General features: G+C 32.1%; 1 protein-coding gene across 1 annotated transcript in view; it reads right to left on the bottom strand.

Annotated features, from left to right (window-relative positions):
- Positions 1-16,513, bottom strand: part of LOC116426418 (neural cell adhesion molecule 1) — an 82,710-nt gene that overhangs the window by 16,806 nt on the left and 49,391 nt on the right. Inside the window, exons 2-3 of the mRNA XM_031975307.2 lie at positions 5,579-5,923; positions 288-599 (exon numbers count right to left, since the gene is read on the bottom strand). Of these exons, the coding sequence (XP_031831167.1) occupies positions 288-599; positions 5,579-5,923 (657 nt within the window). The remainder of the gene's footprint in view (positions 1-287; positions 600-5,578; positions 5,924-16,513) is intronic.

Here is a 16,513-nt window from a genome sequence, read left to right as displayed (position 1 = left end):
TTCTGAAATCTTAAGACCTTTAATGCTTTATTCTAAATAGAATTACATAGATATTGCATTGTGACACTATTATAAGAGTATCTCCAACATAATGTATCTCTAGATCAATTATTTAAACTAGTAAATGGTAATTTTGTAAACATAAATTTTTCAAACCTAAAGAACAAATTTTATACTTAATTCGAAGAATTCTTATTATTAATGCTTGTAATCTTCTAAATTGTTACTATACTTAACAAATATTAAGTATCTATTTATTTAATAAATTAAACCAACTTTTTACTTACAATTAAGATCTAAAACGATCTCGGTCCTGACAGGAGAGATTAGATGCGTGTTATTCGCCTGGCAAATTAGCCTAGCCCTGAGAAAATCTCTGGTGACATTCGAGGTATTAAGTCGATTTATCGTGATATGCCCATCTTCCAGTGTGTACGTATCGTCCAGAATTTTCCCCTTAAAATACCACGTGACGTTCGGCGGCGGCGAACCCCCGAGTACTTCACACCATAAGGACAACACGCTACCCTCGTTCAAAGTAAGTGTCCCGGCCAATTTTTTACCAAAGCCGGTGTAAATCGCCGGCCTACTTGGTGGCACTATCGTAAAAATAAACTTACGTGAGTCACATTGTATAACGATTTTAACCAACGTTTTGGAACATTTCTTTACCACAGACGAATACATATTTGAATGTGTGTCTAGATAGAAGCAACGACTTTGTTATACATTTTTTAAAAGCTTTTCCTTCTGTGAAAAAAGGTCAGAATATGACGTAAAGAAATTATTACTCTAGATATCAGAAACGAAGTACAAGATAATAGTGAACGTTGATAACTAGATGACGCATCTTCTGCGAAGTCAAGTTGTTAAAAACACATGTAATTACAAAAATAGAACTACGATGAAAAAAATGTTTCTGTGAAGAATACTATAAAAAGCACTAACTTTGAATACTTCATGCTTTTATGTGTCGTGTACGTTTTATGCAATTTTGCAGTCCAAAATTTCCCATAAATGCATAAAAATCGGTAATCGATTGATGATTATATATATAAAAAGTGGCTTATGTTACTATGTCTATATGACTCTAAATGACTATATTTTGTGTATTATCAAAAAAAAATCTGACTCAATTTTGTATTTGATAAAGTAACTTTTTGGTTATTGAATTGTTATTTTCATTTTTCAATTTGGAAAAGGACCCTATGTTACATCAGCAATTTGTAACATAGGCCCATCTTCTAGACACCCATTCATTTACTGTCATTTAATATAATCGGTAAAATTAGTCCTGTCCAACTTATTTTCGATGCGGTGCACAGTTTATCAGTAAATATTAATTTTACTTAATTAAAAGATTTTAGTAAGACTTTAATTTTAGCACATAATAAATATTTGAATGCTATCTGAATCATGATTTTCGAGAACATCAAAGGTGAATGAAAAGCATTTAATGATGATTTTTTTAATACTTATTTTTGTGTCTAGAATAACATTCTGTCGATTATACCATCCATACTCGGTCGTATCAACCAAGTGCACGTGTAATTCATAAATTTTTAGTTCTAATTTGTTCAAAACAGAAACATTACATAAAAGAGTTTATTGTACTATATGTTATTTCTTTATATTATAATACAAATGTCACATAAAAAAGGCAAGGAGATTTTTTACTGTCACAATAAAATACTGAGCTGTAACAAATTTCGATTACACTGAATATTACTTTTTATTTATTAATGAAATATTAAATTCAAGGATATATCAATAAAGGACTTATTTACAATAAGTATTCTCTATATATTCTTAGAATTAAAAGACGTCTATACTTGCAACCTAACTTATGTATGTTACAATTTATTTGATTAATTTCAGTATACGTTAAAAAGATTCATTTATATGAAAAAAGAGCTAACAAGGAATGTTTTTAGACACTTTACACGCTTGTTACCGATACTTATTCACTAATGCCACAAGTCTACCAACTGTTGGAATACTCAGGAGCGTTAGTATGTATATGTAACCACTACCGCAGTATTGAATACCTATATTGATACTATTGAAGTCAACCTGAAATTTATAGTTTCCGCAGCGTCCCCCTTATTCCTTTGAAATGCGTATGCCGTTTGTATGTACACTAATAATAAGAAAGATCAATCTGCTACACTTTGGCATGGGATACAAATACAGTACAGACTGTTCAGAAGAGTAGATGGAACACCAGGGAAACAAATAATTTCGAATATTGCTATGAAAAGCATTAAGGTTTCAGAGTAGTGAATTCAATCGACTGTGAACGATAAATTGCAACGTTATTATCAATATTCCACACACTTATTTCACTGGTATCATTGTTAAACACTATTTATAGCTCAATAAATAAGAAAAATTGTTTCATCGTGGAGCAGGCTGACTCGCCAAATTTTTATACATTCAAAACATTTGAGAACTTAGAATTTAGAAATTCTGACTGACAAGCTATAAACATTTTCATTTTCGACCGCAAACTCAATTCATCAGCAAAATTTTTATATAATTAATTTAAAATTATCGTGCATATGTTAATTATCTGGGACACATTAAATATATCAATCTTTTTAATTAACATTTTATATACTTAAATAATTAAAATTCTTAACATACGATGAGGAATTTGTGTTCAATGAGATATTGTTAATTCGATGGACTGAGATAATTTAATTAATCACTTTATACATTTAGACATTCTTTTATCGTTTATAAATCGCATCAAAGGTTGAAGATACTAATCAAAGGCGAAACTATTAATTCAAAGATCAGAAATTGATTGAAATGAATTTAAAAAACTTAACTGTTTCAGTCGCACCGGTTTTTGCAAAAAACCGAAAAATGCCAAGCGGCGCGATCGCGTCTTTCGTTTCAATTCAGAAACTGAATTACCCTTTTCTATTTTTACAAAAACACATTTACATTTTTCCAGTTCTAAGCGGATAATAACAAAAATAAAAAAGAATAACTATAAGGAAAAAAAATAAATAAACTTCACCTGATTCTACGAACCGATAGACTGCACTTTTAGGCAGTGTAACAGAGAAGCGCGATCGCGCCGCTTGGGACTCAAACGGTTAATCAAAACTGAACATTGGAAATATTTGAAAATAGGTCTAGATTGCATCTTTTGATGTTACTGGCTGGCACACCCGCACATCCGTAACCTAAAAAACTCTAAACTTCCTCATGCAGTTTTCATATACTATATTGCGTTTACATTGCCATTGCTAATTCCAGATGCAACTTCTGTTTGAAAATAAGATACTGCGTGTTGAATCCATTCTAGTTGTCTGGGATTAGTAATATGAATACAATTAAGCACCATGAATGCAGCGACGGCCACGGTGCAGTTCTAAATCACAAGCAAATGGTTTTGGTTTAAATGCTTACTGCATTCTTGCGTTATAAAACACGTAGAAGTGACATACCGTGAAACGAAGTAGCACATTGCTTAAATAATACATGATAATGCATCATTCTTTAACTTTGGAACGAGAACACCGACACCGCAACACCTGTTGAATCTACGCTAGTTTCAATTAATTAAAAATTATATTAGTGTTGTCACTGGAAAGAACCGTATAATCCGTAGACGTGGTAACTTGTAAAATTATATCTTCCTTCCGTTTAATGGTTATATGGAGATAAACTATTTCTGTGAAAATGTTTGTTACACTTATAATTTCATAAGAAATTTTACCTTGTAATGCACTACACAATTTTGTAGTTTTAGTGTCAAAAATCTCAAATAAATAGTACTATCGACTAAAATAGTAACCAATACAATGATTTTGTAAGGCGTAATAATTTTACTTAGTAAATAATATAGTACTAATTATTATTAGAGTTATTATTACTCCAAAAATTCAAAGTTTCTTATTTTTTTTCATATAGAATCATTAATTTTTATTGTAACGTCGTTCGAAGAATATTATGAATATTGTAGGTAATTTTTATCTGTATTCGATACTCGAATGGATCATCTAGCAACCAAGAATTAAAGTCGCTTTTATAAAAACCTTGATGAAGAAAAGTACAATATAGAAGAGTCTTAATATATTTCAGGATACATTTTTTTTCCTTTAGAACCATTTTAATAACGAACTCGTACTTAGTTCCAGTTACGGACACCGCCAGGCTCTTTGAACTTTTTACAAATTTATATTAAAGCAATGCGTTAAGAATGCCCACGACGAGGAAACTTTCCTTAAATAAACGAGACGCTTGAAATAGAAAATGCTGGCCTTTGCCATATCTGAAAAATTATCTCATTAACTTCCTGCTTTGACAAATACATTTTGTGTGAATTCACAGAACGCTTTTGATATTCGGGGTGCGGTCATAATTATGGTAACAGCGGAAGGGTGGCAATCCTTTACGTACAAAAAATTAGCAGTGCGTGATAACATTTTTTTTCTGGGCAAATTTTAATCTTTAGGGGAATTCATTTTGCAAATTCGTTCAAGATTATTCTGAATACTTGACTATTCTTTGCTTAGAGATTCTACTTATTTTAATAACAATTACACGCGTATAAAGTAAAATTTTGTAATATATTTCTTGCTTTTTAATTTTACCATTTTGCTGAACGAAAACATTTAATATGTGCTGTTATTTATCACCTCTTTATTGTAAGGATAATTTTTTGTTAAAAATTCTAAAATAAATATTTTAAGTTTTTCCTCTGTATTAAATAATTTGTAATATTTCAAATCGAATTCCATAAAAATATAATAAAACCGTCACTTTATCATGCGTTTCACTTACATAATATAAAGCAATAAGAAAATGAAATGATCGGAATGATAAATTATCACAGTATTATTTTAATATTATTCATAATATTATTAAGCTATAAACCATGTGTGTTTGAGAAAACTGAAGAGACAGTTGAAGAGGCAATTCAACATGTAGTTATTGCAATCGATAATGATTCTAACTTCATCGATTACAATAAAAGACAACTAGACTTTTTTGTGAGACTCTGAAAGTTTCAATGGATAAATTAAAAATTGAATAATCCAAATGTAACTAAGAACTTATTATTAAACAGTAGATCTATCCAGGGACTCCCATTCTGATGTATCAACGGAATTATTTTGGACACTATTCGTTATTTAAAAACTGTTGTAACTATAATTTTTATGTTTCAATTGGACTTTGACAGAGATAGCTTAATACTCCTTTGTAAAGAAGAATCTGGTGCATGTATTAACGTGAAGAAATACATGATTATATTTGAAAAGGTAATAGTAACCTTCATATCTTCTACACATATTACCCACAGACAAATTACTGTCTTCTTACAACGAAGAAAATTGTATTTAAAACATTTTTTAAAAATAATGAGTAATTCTGAAGACAATTTCATTTATAGATTAAAATATTATAAAATATATATATTAAAATATTATATAATACACACGCGCGCGCGCGCGCGCATGTACATATATATATTTGAATCAATTTGAAAAATTTTCAGAAAAAGATGCTCACACACTTTATTATTGAATAATAGTATCTTCGTGAAGGACAGCGTACTCACCTATCACGGTAAGGTTAACCTTCTGATTTCTCGTTGGACTATTTTTGTAATCTACCCTGCATCTGTACACTCCCGCGTCGTTCGTTTCTAAGGGGTTGATCTCCAATTTCGCAGGTTCCACGTTTGTCCTCATAGTTGCCCTTTCACCGAATACGTTTGGATCTGACCAGAGCCTCGCCTGGGCTATCGATTTGCCGCGAGCGTCCACGCTGTATATCGGTTCACCATCCCTTTCGCCTTTGTACCAAAAAACCATGCTCACCACCTCGCTTCTGGTTGAGGGATTAATGTCGCAAGGAATTTCAGCTTTAGAGCCATTCACTGACAATACGTCTAGTATAGGAACTGAAACACAGTGCAAGACAACGGTATTATTATAAAATTCTGCTAGATGAATTGAAAAGGGGGTATTATTATACAAGTTTGTCACATAAATCTAAACAAAACGTATTGTTGTACAACTCTGTTAGACTAATATAAGAAAGGGCATTTTAATATAACTATGATAGATTAATGTAAAAATAAGGTATTATCTTATAACACTATTAGATGAGTACAAAAAAGGTAATGTTCTGTAATTCTGTTGGATAAATATAAAAAGATCATGTCTAACTTTGGATTTTTGTAGAGATTTTAAATTGATTTATATATATATATATATATATATATATATATAATTGTGAATATGAAACTTTTACAGTAACGACAGGCCTGCAATAAATATAGAATTTTTTTTCTTACTGAAGAATTTTTAATAATAAATTCAATTTTGCTAGCGCAGTCGGGCAATAAATTACGAAGCAAGAGATGAATTATCTTCTCGTAACGGTTCACATATTTACAAATTGATCTAGACGGGAATTGGGTGAAAGCTTACTATCTCGATAAATGCATCTGCGACGTGAAAGAGAATATTAAATCTATACTCGACTTTTTTTTAAATTTTATTTCTCTGTACTTCATGAAAAAGCATTTATTGTCAGTTTATAATGACCTACGCTTTTCTTATTACGTTTATAACTTCTGAAAAAAGTGAGATATAAATCGATCTGTCTTTTATTCATAAATTAACTTTTCTGTAATTAAGCACAGTAATCCGTTATAAATAGAATATTTCATTATTATCCACTAAAATATAATGATCATATACTAAATGTTTTCAAAAGAAGTTTTTATCTATAATTTCTAATTACCACTATATTATCTTTTATTTATACAATATTTAAAAATACATTAAGTATCTTTTATTAAATGTTATACTCAGATGAGTACTAACACAAAAGAAATCTTTTAATGAACTTTTATTGCATTTTGTTTTGCTATCAAAAGTAAATCTGTTGTTAATATATTTAGATTTTATTAATATTGATCCTAGAAAAAATAATAAGACGCTTTAATCATAGTATAAAAGCTATATCTCATATCGTATTTATATAATATTATATTCATTAAAATATGTAAATTTCGTAGATGTATAAATTTTATTTTTTCATGTCATATTTCGTGAGATAAACAAGACGTTTCGTACATTTCTTCTAGCGGTATCTTCAATTTCAACTTATTTAAATGTTACTTTTAATTACGATAAATTATAAATATCAATTTAATTTCAGTTTACCAATATAGTTTCCCTTATTTTATTAGGTTGATGTATCAATTATATTTTATTGTTATAATATATCGAAAATATGAGTCTAAAGTTCAATGTATGTATATCATAATAATGATCGTAAGCGTTCTTAGGGTCCCTCTTCCCTTTTCATGGTAAATTATACTGTAGTTTTTGGTGTGTACAAAAAACAGATCCCCTCGATATCATATTTACTTGAGACCAACATCCATCTACTTTTCTCATTTATCATTTAAGATTCTTACGAGGAAAAGAACACAAGAAAAGAAAGATAATATTTTATCATGATTAATAGGTTTGTATTACTTACTCATCTGTATTATAATAGACGAACACGAAGTCCGACTTATTTCATGCACATAAGAATTGTATTAATTTGAAAGGCTACTTGTTCCGGCACGGTTTATTTGGTTAAGATACATATCATAAAAAAAACGGCAGCTCAACGACCTAAACCCCGAGCGCACAGCCACCGGTACCTTTGCAGGTCAGAAGGAACAACGTACCCCCTACCTCCACTACTAGTAATGTGGGCGTAGGTTAAAAAACTATAACTAGCAACACCCCGAGCGTTTTAGCTTCTGATTTGTCACTAAGGACACCGCCCTATCTCTGTATTTTTATATATATAGAGAGACATTGAGACAGAGAGACAGACATACATCAGAAGTTCATAACAATTACGCTGTACTCACTGGACAACACACACACTTTAACTTTGTAAACATATACACATTCCTTTCACTAAATATTAAACAAAATACAGTCCACTTTCGAACGAGAAAAGGAGAAGCCTTTTTTCATCACACTTATTTCACACAAGGTTAATTCGGCTTGTGAAAGTGTTACGCCACGTCCACTATTACTGCCTAGACAGCGTGCACGAACACTACTTTTAGAGTTACATAATTTTTTAATCATTTTCCTAATAATCCCTTAAATGAGATTTAGTTTTATGCAATACACATTACATGTAATTGTTTATCTCTTCAAACGATGATTTTGTACAGGCTCATTCTTAGTAATTAGAATAATACCAGCATATTATTAACTTCGATAATGAATCAAATTATAGTATCGAATTGAGTAGTACTAGACAGATATGTTGTTATAGAAAAATATCAATACCCATTTGGTGGTTTTATAAGAATATAAATATTTCTTTAGAGTTTTGCAAAAGCATCGACACTTGTTTGGTAATTTAAAAAAGTAACAATACACATTTTGTATCCTTAAAAATAGTAATACTTATTGAATCCTTCATCAAAATATGAAAACCAACAACTGTTTCTTTCGACATATTCAATTTGTTGATTCTGTTATCGGTGTATTACAAATTGATTCAGAGGAGCAAATTTCAAAAAGTTATGAACGATCAAACTATTTGCATTTCATTTTAAAAAGTTATCAGAGACTAAATTGTTTGCATTTCATTTTAAAATATCATCAAGAATCAGATTATTCCTAAAGTGTCATCAACCTTTTTAGCGTTAAGTGCTTCTTTCCAACAGATTGTTCCTTTGAAATGTGTTTCCCTTGGCGAGTAGAATCCACTGACATAAAAAGGAAATTTCACATAAGATCCACTGTCATATATAAATTTTTCAATAAATTACTTTATAAATGACTATCAATGTAAAAATACATATTTCCCTCTAAAGCTAGGATCCTCCTACAGCCCAAGCCTTATGGCCACAATTAACAACTCATTACGCTATTATTAATTGTATATTCAATTTCGAATTTAAGTATCTGATTCACGAGAATTCAAAAAATCTGATTATAGTTCCTCCTCATGTATAAAGTGAAAATAATTTGGTATAAATGATAAATACTTATAATTACTTGTTACTTATTTCTTAGAAGTGCGTTCTTCTAAATAAATGATTATTTATTTAAAATAGTATATAGAATGCTTTCATTATTTCCATTATGAAAATTTATAAAACAATTAAACATTACATATTCGTGTAAGAAGTAACCGGGGCCCAGGTCTATACAGCACGTAGTCACGGCCCTGACTAGCCGTGATCGGCCAGCGACGGCCGTGTGGCGCTAAAACTTTGTGCACGCGCTCTTGACGGAGATCTTCTTAACTTGTCCAAAAAGAAAACCGTTCTCACACTTTCTGCAGAGGTTTTCTCTTCAAAAATATCTGCAGAACCCAATGCTACATAGCAAATTCGTGTTAACCAACGAACTTTTCGTATAAATGTAACAGAAGTGCATACAGAGTACACACATCTACCCTTTTTTAAACTTCGATCCTCATTTACAAGCATTTAATGATGTGAAATATTCAAAATTTTTATAGCTACATATTCGGGCATCTCTCCTCTATTTTTTACGACAAATTTTAACTGCTTATCGTTTTTAGTTTTTACGTAACACTTGTTTCTTTCAAAAATTCGACCTTTTTTACAAAAACCCATGTTTTTCGAAAACTATACGTGACTCAGCAATTTGGTTTTCGGATTCGTATTTAAGGCAAGGAATTCTATAAGAATCGCCTAGGGGCTATTACAAAACAAAAAGCGTGTTGAACAGTGTAATTAAATATTTGAAAGTGGTGCAATCCGCGCATGATAAACAATCCTATGCGATGAAAATATGGCAATCAGCGAGGTATATTCTATCTTGTGCCGTATTTTGATTTCCAACGCAGTCGGTTGCATGTGATTTGCGCATGCTGTTGCGCGCAATACAGAAAATTCTTGTGTAATTGCCTCAATTGTAACACGTTGAACATTTTGGCTGCAAAAATGCAACGTGCGGCGCACAACCTGGGGAAGCACATTTGTTTGTACTCTGCGTGTAACACGCACAGCAACAAATGCTCCTGTAATCAAATGAATTCAAAAGCATCGAAGGGATTCAGATATTTTCCACACGCGACGTGCGACGCGCAGCGTGCGAAACGGTCATGTACGCCGAGGTTTAAAAAGCATTAAAATTTTACGACGATTGCAGCCGATTTTTTTAACATTTTCCTGAAATAGTAAATTTCAAATATTGAAAGATCAATTCACGTGTAGAGTTTTAATATTATATTGTGAGAATCTAATGATCATTCCAAAACTTTTTAAAGATTATTTGTATTTTCTACATTTTATAATATTTATATCTGTGGATAAAAGTAGAGATTTTCGTTTAATTAGAAATCTGTAGAACATAACTAGGTTCAAACGAAAAGTGAGAAACTTATCATTATCTTAAAGAACGGAAAAAATATCAGTGATTATCTCCTACAGGTGTCCACCCATAGACAGCCAGGTGTACCAAAATACTACTCTCCCGTAACAGAAAAAAATTATATATGAGACATAATTTAACTTTGAATAAAAATGTCAAGTCTCGCCCACACATGCTCTTGCTGTGAATCTTAACTTTGTAAATTATTTTACACACCTACCGTATCGCAACCAAAATAATTAATTTATTTTCATAAATAAGTTCCGTTGAACCTGTAATGTTTGTTTTTCATAACAGTTGAATCCACAAAATTGCAACAAAATTAAATTACATAATCAGGAATATTTCAGTCGATAGCAGTTAAAAACCGGATAGTCTTTGAAATAATTTCATTGATACATTAACACATTGTTGACCGGTCACGAGTTAACTCGTGTTTGCACTTGTATTAAGCATTTAAATTTTTGAAAAGCAGGACAATATAGAATATTGCAAAAGCAAAATATTTGAATTTACATGAAACATATCTCCAAAGTTTCATTTTAATTCATTACACATAAACAAAGTATATCGAAGTTTATTTAGATTGTTTTACTTTCATACTTAATTACGGAACAATAACCGGTGACTGGGATAGCTTCTGCGTGAAATTGTCGGTTATCAAAGTGTTAACACTAATCATACCGCGAACCGGTCAAATGGCCGGTTTTAAAATTTAATTAAAAACTCTGCGTTTTCTTTCGTTGATTTAACTTTATATCAATTCCTATATTGTCCTATTAATCAGTTTTTCAATTATCGTCTTTCCTTTGTTTTTATTTACACTAAAAATAATATATCATCTAATTTGTTTACTTTTCCTTTGCAGCTAGTTGTCTGACTATTTACGATAGCAATAAGGATATACAGACCAGTACAGTTAGTGTTAAAATACAGAACACCCTCTATAGTTCTTCCGTTAACGAAAGAATTATTATGCCCTGTAATGCCTTTCCCTTATTTGCAACATTTAAAACGTGTAACACGATCCATCCGCGACAACGACATAGATTTTCTTCCTAATTCTGCTCCGCAACGGGCGCACGGTGGAATCTCAGATCGAGGGCACCGCAGCCGCTGGATCACGTATATTTTCTTGCTGCGACCACAAATTTCCAGTTTTAGTCAGTCACCGACCGAAAGCCGAGTTACTGCAAATTGGCCAGAGCCCGGTCAGCCTGCACTGAATCGTGCCCCGCCGCGGCGGGCACTGGCTGCGATGCCAGGAACAAAAGTTCCGGGTACAGGGGCGTATACCCGACAAGCGCCGTCCGGCCAAAGGTGGAACGATATACACACCGGTACGAAGCCAATTAATCGATCTACTTGTCGATTTATGACCTTGGTCCCGGGGTTACCACGACGTCGCGATTTTATTGGCTTTCATAGCCACCTCATCAATCGTCCTGCCACCTAACCGCCGCCGCCACTCACGCCGCGCGCTTGCAGTTTCTGTAACCTCGTTATCCTTTTCCTCGTCGACCTTAGACACGGAAAAGGGACTCCGAGAAATTGGCCGTCGCTCTTCCGCGGTTCGAATTAATCGTTCCGGACTTATCGCTCAACCGCGCGAATTGCCGGTTCTTTTTTCATTAGGCCGCGTCCTGAGTCGCTACCGCGCCATACTCTAGTGCGACCTGTTACTCATCTCCTTAATGAAAGAATTTTTTAGAACTACATTGATATTCGGGAACATCGAATCTAGTAGTTTGTTCTCACTTTGTTATTAATATACAATTGTTGACATTTCATTTATCGCAAGTAAAAGAATTTCGTTTATATAGAAAAATAGGCAATAGTCATATTAAATAGTAGAGGTACTAGATGAACAACTTCCTGGTTTAAAATTTTATAGTCCTGATTCATTACGTCTAACCATCTTGATGACTAGTAAATTAGTAATAAAAAGTATCAGCAATTAGAAAATGAAACCAACAGAAAATTGACTGAGAAGAAATGGAAATTGATCGATCAGCCGAATCCCTGAGCCTAGCCATCAAGTGGTCTCCTAGCAGTATATTCGTGATCTGTCATCTAAATATTGTAACGGATCATAGTAACAGAGCGAGATGGCGAGTGTAGATGCGGTTTTATCGACGGCTCGATAGATTTCAGCGGAACGAGTAGCCGCGGAAAAAAGGGAGGAAAAAAGGGGGCAAGTGACGTAACATGGTTCACGAGGCTTCACATAGAAATTATTGGATTTTAATACACCTTTTATGGTTTGCGCGCGGACGTCGGTGTTACGACAAATAACAGGTCCGATTGAATTTGTAATCCCGGTCCTGTGGGACCGGGCTGTCGGTGGAGCATCGAAAAATTCGACCGAAACAGACTTACGTTGACAGCATCGTTTCGTGTTATCGATTTAACGCGTTCGGCGGCCGCGCACGCGGCCGCGAGGAGGAGGGGGGCAGGTTCCATCGAATGCGACACGGTAGAAACGATGAGAGCATTTATCCGTGATAATAAATGAAAGTCGTTCCCGCGGATGTTTACGTTTCAAAATACTTTCCTGCTAATTTTTACCGGTGTGAAACGCCGAATAAATTGGACATTGAATTAGCAAATCCGCCTCTTTTCAGTATTCATGGAGGTAATGGACTAGAGTTTCGTTCAATTCTGCCGCGCTTTGTCCAGTGACAAGCGTTTAATGATTCTTTAGTATTTATCTCGTCGACCGATTAATTAACCAATACACTGTGAAATTGTAATTAGGAAACGGCTCGGAAAAAATAGTTTCTTAATGAATACACGTTGCATTCGAGTATGTTTTTTATGGTTACATTCAGAGTTGCACTACAATTATATTTTCTGCGATTCTTCAGAAAATGAATTTCTATTCAACCACTGTTTCATCGAATTGCTTTATCTGATTCTGGTTTGGCAAAATAGGTTGCAGTCTATTAATGATTTTATGAATGGGTTGTACATATTTGTTCATAAAAACTTGTTTACTGTTAGTAGCAAATGATCTTCTTATCTCTGTCCACAAGAAATGTATGTAAAAAATGTAATAAATGTGAGGAGTTCCCCTTTGTAAAAAATAGAATTATTGTTATGTTTTGGATATAATTATTCAAACTCTGAGTACGCTCAATAGTATAATGTTTTAAATCATTCAAGCCATTGTTTTATTGACTTTATCAATTTTAAAACATACTTGTTAATTCCACTGTCATTTGTCATTCATTTAAAGGCAATGTGATTATTTATAAAACATTCGTTTTGTCATTCTATTGTAAATATATAAAACATCATATGTATTATCAATACCTACATACGTTCAACGTCATAGACTTAAATAAACCTTAAATTATTCACACCATTAACGTTTCCTATAATAGCTTTTACAGTATCTGTGGAGTACTGTGCGTCAAACTCCTTAAAATATCGCTTCACTGTTTAACCTAACAGAAAATTCAGTGTCATGCTTCATTGAACACGCTTTATACGTCACGTTAGACACCCGAAACTGACTGTCTGCGATTCTTTAGGCTGCATTGTAAAAACTGCACAGAATCCACGAATAGATCTCCGTATATCGCCTTCAAATAAATTCTGTGCTTTGTTCACCATTTTTCAACTTTATAACTTTGGCACTACAGAAGTCTCGTGTGATATTTATTAATTCCATGAGTGTTTAATGAGTTGCTCCGTTTGTATAGCGACCTTATCGTCCATAAAAATATAGAACAAACTTTTAGAACTTTCTGCTCAAATGAATTTGTACAAGTTCATGCATTATATGAATTTATATTGTATAGTGTATAAAGAACTTTGAACATGTTTTTGAAACGTTTGTGTTTCCCGCTAAAATGCTTAAACAATTCAGTTTATTCCTTTTACGTATATATTGCGACATTAAATATTAGAATACTGAACAGAAAAGAATTTCTTTTAATATTGTAGGATTGAAAGATTGTAACGAGAAAGAATATAATCCTTTTCGAAGAAAATGAATTTGCATTGAAGAATATAGTCACTGCAAATATGTGCACACCAGATAGAGAGTTTAATGACTATAAACGCAATACAGTTTACACTTAACAATAACTGAAAGATTTACCTAAAAACCTAAATGAATCTCACACATTTATTAAACTTTAACGCAATACATTTGTATTACTGGTTCCATAATGTTTATCACACCGTCATAAAAAATGTTATTCTCTTTCATTCATCGTGTTCATGCAATAATCATGTCATGGGTGATCACTTAACGTTCAACTTATCCATATCCACAATAACCTTATTATTTAGAGCGAAATGAAAGAGGTTCTAGTACCTGGAAATTTCGCGAGAAAAATTTCGTGAGTATCCTGCACTCTTAAGAAACGACGTGCCTGCTGTTGGTAGACGCGTTTCGGAAGTTACTATCCCATCAAATTTACAAGCTATAAAACATTTTCGGTGCGTCTATGCGTCGATGCGAATTTAAATGAAAAAGCATAATGTCGAATCGAGAAATGCGTCGTAAAGAAAACTAGTTTACAACGATATAATATATACGAGACAATTTATTATACAAGACATAGCATTTTTTTTTAAAAGTTTATTAACTTTTTATTTATTGACGAGTTTTCGACGTATGGAAGAAATATTCAAAACCTCGAAGACAGATACCCTCCACGCGATGATCGCAATATTTTATATGTGTACTTTCAAAGATTGAAAGATACATTACGAAATCGTTTCAGTTGAAACATTTACGAAGATATATATATGAAAAAGCATAATGTATATATATACAGTGCGTCCGGTTTTACCCGAAACGCTAAAATTTCTAGAAAAGTACGCACGCTGTGAATAAATCTTTCAGGCGGAAGTTGTGCTTTATCTCTTTAAAGTTCTCAAAATATTATATAAGCATCGAAAATGGACGTATAGGCGGTACAATTATTTATTATATATTCTTAGTCATATTAATTCAGTTGAATGTTTGTTACAAAATATATTGCTTACTGTCCATTATAATCTAAGTTAACTAATACATCATTTCCATAAAAATTTGAATGTGACATGTGTTGAATATATTAAATATAACGCAATAAAATTATCTAACTTTGTTTAAGAGATGTAAAATTGCTTAAAGTGCATTTAAAAATATTTAAATATTTAAAAGAAGACCTTTTTTGATATCGTGAAATAGAATGTATACTTACGAGACAAACAACAAGTATAATACATACAAAGTAAATGAAGAAATGTTGTAATTATTTATTTTATAAATGAAATAATTGTACTTTAAAATATATGTAATGTGAATGAACATTAGAAAAACACTGACAAATTCAATGTAATGTGTTTATAATGCTAACAAATCATTTTACAAAAATTTACGTAAACATGGAACAACTCCATTTATTTACCAAACGAGAAAATAATTTTATGCTCATCCATAAATTGCTTTTGGCAACGTTATCTCTGTTTGAGAATGCATAAGCTATTATATCATATAACACTAAGGACAACATATATCTACACTTTAACTGTTGGATCGAATCTAATCCTCACTCAAAATAACTGTTCATCAAAACCGACACCTGTTACTAACAGTGACACCTAGTAGTGCAATCAAGCTTTCAGTAGTTGGACATTCATTATTCATGGAATCCACAATGCAAACACTTTATCAAACAGAAATTATATTATTTCAATCAGAGAACATTTGTGAAGCAAACAAAATGTTTCATCTTATTTTTATGTATATAACTTACTGCATTGTACGATTTGGATTATTCAATACTAAATTTCTTCTTCAACTTTTATAAATATTTCTTCGTTTTTTGGAAACATTTTGTGCACAAACATTTTTACCACAAACTATATACTTTTCATCACTATTTATGACAGTTTCCCATTTCTTCAATAGTTAGACTGTTCCTTTCTTTTAAAAATCTCCAGATTTGTCCTTGAAAAATAATTGTATTCTACTTTTTACTCACTCGGAATATGAAAAATTTTTAACATTAACTGATTTTTTGTCACAATATACGCTATCATTTGATTCAATAAGTAAAAGTGGTGTATCGTGACCTTACGGCATTAGACCATTAATGGTTAATACACAA

This window comes from Nomia melanderi, chromosome 8, assembly GCF_051020985.1.
Source record: "Nomia melanderi isolate GNS246 chromosome 8, iyNomMela1, whole genome shotgun sequence".
Classification (NCBI taxonomy): domain Eukaryota; kingdom Metazoa; phylum Arthropoda; class Insecta; order Hymenoptera; family Halictidae; genus Nomia; species Nomia melanderi.
This window is presented reverse-complemented; position numbering and strand designations above follow the sequence as displayed.